This window comes from Montipora foliosa, chromosome 10 (assembly GCF_036669935.1).
Source record: "Montipora foliosa isolate CH-2021 chromosome 10, ASM3666993v2, whole genome shotgun sequence".
Lineage (NCBI taxonomy): Eukaryota > Metazoa > Cnidaria > Anthozoa > Scleractinia > Acroporidae > Montipora > Montipora foliosa.
This window is the reverse complement of record NC_090878.1, coordinates 16018774-16023773: the sequence shown is the minus strand read 5'-3', so window position 1 is coordinate 16023773 and position 5000 is coordinate 16018774. Positions and strand designations below refer to the sequence as shown.

Sequence of the window (5000 nt, the reverse complement as noted above, 5' to 3'; positions counted from 1 at the left end):
TTTATGCCTAAATATGGACAAAAACAAGATCGAACTTGCACGCGCGGGAAAATGCGCGAGATACGTTAAATCCAAATAATTACATTTTTAAACTTAAAACACCCAGCTCTGAACGAGAATTAAACCCTTCAAGATCATACGCTTCTGGTAATATACATGAAAAAATTCGCCATAAATTGCGGCATTCAGGGTTCGCATTTAATTTCCAAACAGAAGATTTGATTGGTTCTTACCAAACCCTATTGTTTAGTAGCCAATCATAATCCAGAATTTCGACGCGTAATTTGCACTAGTGGTACACTTTTTGCACTGGCGTTAAACGTGAACTGAACTGCTCTTAACCAATCAGAATCGAGTATTTTTTTCACGTATAGTATACGCATAAGTAAACAAATAGTGGCGATTGAAATTTGGGAATGATTTCACATGCGTTTTGTCCAAAGGCGAAGGAACTTATTTAATATTGGACAAAACGCAAGTGAAATTATTTCCTAATTTCATGAGTATACCATTTTATTAGCTATTAATATCATGGGTGATAAATTTATTGCGTTCATAAGACGAGGGTTTTTTTTTAAACCTGGACGCCATTTTGGCACTGTTGGAAAAGTTGCCATGGCAACATAGTAATTTCACATGTGAAATGTGCATGGACGAGCCACGATTGGCTGGTTTCACTTCTGATTGGTTTAAAAGCTTGGCGCGAGAACTTTGAACCAATCACGTCACTGAGTAAAGTAATCATAAACCAAAGTAGTTACCTAATTACTTTCGACACTCAATTAAAAACCGCTCTATCAAACCCGAAAATTGTTTAGAACAAGGAATGCCGTGAAAAGCTCAGTAGTTACCGTTCCTTGTCGGAATTGTACAATGCTCAATCAGTGTGCATCAGAAAATCGGCTTAGTACTAAGACTGCCACATTTTTGAAACTGCAAGGGGTCCACGTTAATCCCTGTGTTGCTCGTATTGACCGAAAGAATTTCAACCTCCGTGGACGGGAATGACTGAATACTGTACTCTCTACTAGTTAGCGCATTCAAGCTAATGCACTGTTGAAGTCACTTTCAAGTTGGCTTTTGTTTTCTTTTGTTGATTATGTGTAACTTATCCTTATTATGTATGTTGTGTTGTTCTTTTCAGGCCGCTGTGTCTGCAATGGTCACTGTCACTGTCACTGGTATTTCCTGGGTGCTTTGGGTAGGTGCACCTTGGGGTCTTTCTGCAGGTACCGGAAAGCATTGTATTTTTTGGTCACTCCGGATAGTTGTTTGGTTTTCTGTCTTTTGTTTCTTTTGTTTTACGTAATCTCTGCTCCGGTACCTGCAGAAGTAACCGTACCATGCAACGTTGAGTTGAATGAATTCCACAATTGGCCACTATCAAAAATACCATAATACTCTTTGTTTGTCCTTCCAGAATTTTGCATAAGCTTTGTTTCCATTTTCTTTTGGGACCATTATAAGTCCCAAGAGAAAATAAAAACGATGCATATGGCATTATGGTATCTTTGATAGTGGCTAATTGAGTAGATCTGCCGAGATGTTTTGTATACCTACCGGTACATAATTATATAATTAATTTGTAAAACAATTAGGATAGTACGCGCACTCTCATTGGTCAATAGCTGTGTTTAGATAAGATTATGTAACTGACGGCTATGACATCACAATTTTGATTGGTTATGTGTTATCAGACACGCGCTTTGATTGGCTGGTAGGAAATAAGAGCGTGTACCAAGGAAATCCCTTTTAAGTAAAAAAAAACACTATTTTCCTTCAATTGTCGAATTATTTTTGAGAAATATTTTATAAAAGCAATACAGGAATTTTTCCCCGCCTTAGTTAGGAATATTGGGTTTGCATAACTGTCTCGAATTCTCCGAACCTCCCCCGAGTTTAGAAGAGGCAATGTAAACACGGGAAAATCTTCTATACACACACACACAAACATCAGACAAGCAAGATCATTGAAGCGCTCGAAATCAGTAAGCAAAACACTGAAACCATCATGAATGGTTGTATTGGACGTGTCCTGACCATACACTAGCAGGCTTAATGAACCTTATCACAGACCATTGTTCTTTACCTGTTATATATTCTGTCTTGTAAAATAACTTATTTGTCACTGAAGAAAGCCCTAACCGGCAAAACGTTTGACTTTTGATTATAATCAATTTGCCTTAAGAAGTCTTCATAAGTTATTTAATACTTGGGCAAAGTAGGCTAAGAACCCTACAGCCTACTGGACTGAATAAACGTATTGGCTAGAGTTTAGAAGCGCAAAAGACCTTTATAAAGTAGTGCTTACGTTAATGATGTTTACAAACATAAATTATAAAGGGCCTTCTGCTTTAGAACGTATGAACATTACGTCCATAACTAATTGGCACGTGATTACTAAATCACTCTCTTTATTACGTCACAGTAATTTACTTTAATCATTTTTAATTTTACCTGAAGCAGAAACCCCTGATAAAGGCAGAAGCCAAAACGCGTTGGGTGTGAATTAAAGCAATTTATGTTTGAAAACCATTCTCTCGAGTGCAATATATATATGATGAAAGCCTGTATCCGTCAAGGATCCTTCCTTGGCATCCGCTAAGTTGACTACGGTCGTGCATCATTAACTTGATCCTTAGCTGGGTTTCAAGTGGAGTTATAGGCTCCCCTACCTTGTCACCTTGAAAGATAATTTCCCGGGAGGCCCACGCCCTAACCACGAAAGTCACCTCTTCGATGGCTGTGTGGCCGGCATGGTTGTCCTCCTGGTGGTGTAGTGGTTATCACACCGGACTGGTAACGGGGGGACGTGAGTTCAAATCACGCTCACGGCAAATTTTGCTGCAAATTTTGCTGAAGTCAGTCACTCTGTGCAATCTTTTTTTTTTTTTTTTTTTTGCTTCCAATTCTCATTGTTGGCGCTTTTTCATTCCATCTTACAGATTTATTTTCTTATCGTGGTGTACTCGTTCCACGAAGCCCTTCGTGAGGACCCATCTGGTGTATCCGCGGGATATGGTCCCCCGGTAAGGAATTAAAAGGGCGGTTCGTAATTGACTATAAAGATAACTTCGCGATTTGATTTTAGATTACTACAATTGGCGTAACTAAAATGCTTCACTTCATATTTATAAATAAATAATTCATAAATGATTAATTATCTGACAGCGCCCTCCCGAGGCTTTTTAGGGCCAAAGAAAGTGATGCTATAAACACGACAAATTTCTAGGCATTCCAACATTAGTGAGGAGGACTAGTAGGTTCAACCTTTCCAATAGCAGGACTTGATTTCAATTCCAGTACACTTGTTACGCTGATACGCTGCTTCCAAACCGGTGCGACCACGGGCAGACCACACTCTGTTGATGTGGTTGTTATTCATCTTGCCCCAGTTGTTCGAAGGGTGGATAGCGTTATCCACCTTTTGGACAACCGAGGGTTGCGGGAAAGAAATACAGAGGAATATAGATCGATAACAACCACGCCAACATAGGGTGGTCTGCCTGTGATGCTACCAAGCGAGGCCCAAAGCAACATCCACTGTAACCTATTTGCATTCTTTTTCCCGCGCTCAGCGCAGTGAGCACGTATTTTCTTCGTGCCGTGCTAAGGTCAGATTCCTATCGTTTCATCGGTATATATCGTGATTGTGCGAAGTAATCAGTCTTGTTAAGTTTTAGTTTTACCGCTCAAAATGCAAATCTTTTTTTTTTTTTATACTCAGGGTCAAGCTGCTAGCGGAGCTCCTCCTGCTGTTGTACCGTATAAGCCATTCGTTTAAGCGTACTCATTATGAGTTCTCTTTCCTCTGGTGCCTTTTATAAGTATCAAGTTACCATGAATTTTAGGTACAGATAAAAGCAACTAAAAAGCGTGTTCTCGTGCACTGAAAGTTATAACATTTGTGATTTTTTTTTTGGTTTGTTTGTTAACTTTGTTTCTAGTTGGGATTTGTAACATTTTGCAATAAAGTCGTAAGGTGGCACCCATATGTTTTGTTCAATATTTGAGTTGGGAGATACAGCCCGCTTTTCACTAGTGTCGACGCAATCACAAGGGCAAGAATAAGAAGCTTATGCTATTTGAAAACGAACGTTGACATAAGCATAAGTAGGGTCTTTCTGCAGGTACCGGAAAGCATTGTGTTTTTCGTCACTTGGGATTAGTCTTTATTTGGAGCTAATTTGTTTTCTGTTTTTCGTTAATCTTGTTTTACGTAATTTCTGTTCCGGTACTTGCAGAAGCTGCCCATAACCACTATGGCATTTTGTTTAAATGCTCAGACGCAGCGAATTTGGAACGAGTGCTTTAATAGCCCATTTCCGAGTTCCTGGATGCCTCAGTTTCAAAGCGAGTCCTGGTGCACAACCATTCAAATAGAAACGAGTTGCGTATTCTTGTGCAAATCAAACTCATTTCCCTTACAATAGTTGAGGACCAAGACTCACTTCGAAACCGAGACAAACAGCAACTCGGAAATGGTCCATTGGCCAGGCATAGTAAATTTCCTTGTGTTTATGCCGTATTTTGTTTTTGCACGCCAGAGGGTGAACGCAAGCTCAAGCACAGGCACAAGGAAAAAAAAGCAACATATTTTGATCTTTATGTTTATGTCAATGCGTTAAGGCTACACCGAGGACTAGACGAGATTAAATTCTAGTACGTCACGAACTACAGTTAAAATTCAATTGTGTAGAGGTACTTGATAATTGCAGAAACGGTTTGTACCTTGCGGCTGGAAGAAGTTTTAGGTAAAACTGAAATAAATACGGAAAATCTTGAGTTAACCGTAAAAATTTAAAACGCTTTACAACTGTTTTACTTGATTTCCGTGTGAGAATCCTTTAGGTCAGATGCCTGATTCATAGTACGCTCAATGAAGTGCTCAATATATCCAACATTTCTAAAGTACTGGGGCAAATTGTTCCAGAAACAGGCCCCGCAATAATAGAACTTCGTTTCAGATAATTCAATAGTATTGGGCTTTCAGAGTAAGT

At 39.2% G+C, this 5000-nt stretch overlaps 1 protein-coding gene across 2 annotated transcripts in view; it reads left to right on the top strand.

Annotated features, from left to right (window-relative positions):
- The window catches only part of LOC137974131 (uncharacterized), a 14573-nt gene extending 10585 nt beyond the window's left edge, over positions 1-3988 (top strand). For both annotated transcript variants that reach the window (XM_068821034.1, XM_068821033.1), the window contains exons 5-7: positions 1145-1201; positions 2946-3029; positions 3728-3988. In XM_068821034.1, the coding sequence (XP_068677135.1) occupies positions 1145-1201; positions 2946-3029; positions 3728-3784 (198 nt within the window). In that variant the 3' untranslated portion in view covers positions 3785-3988. The remainder of the gene's footprint in view (positions 1-1144; positions 1202-2945; positions 3030-3727) is intronic.
- The last annotated feature ends 1012 nt before the right edge of the window (positions 3989-5000 follow it).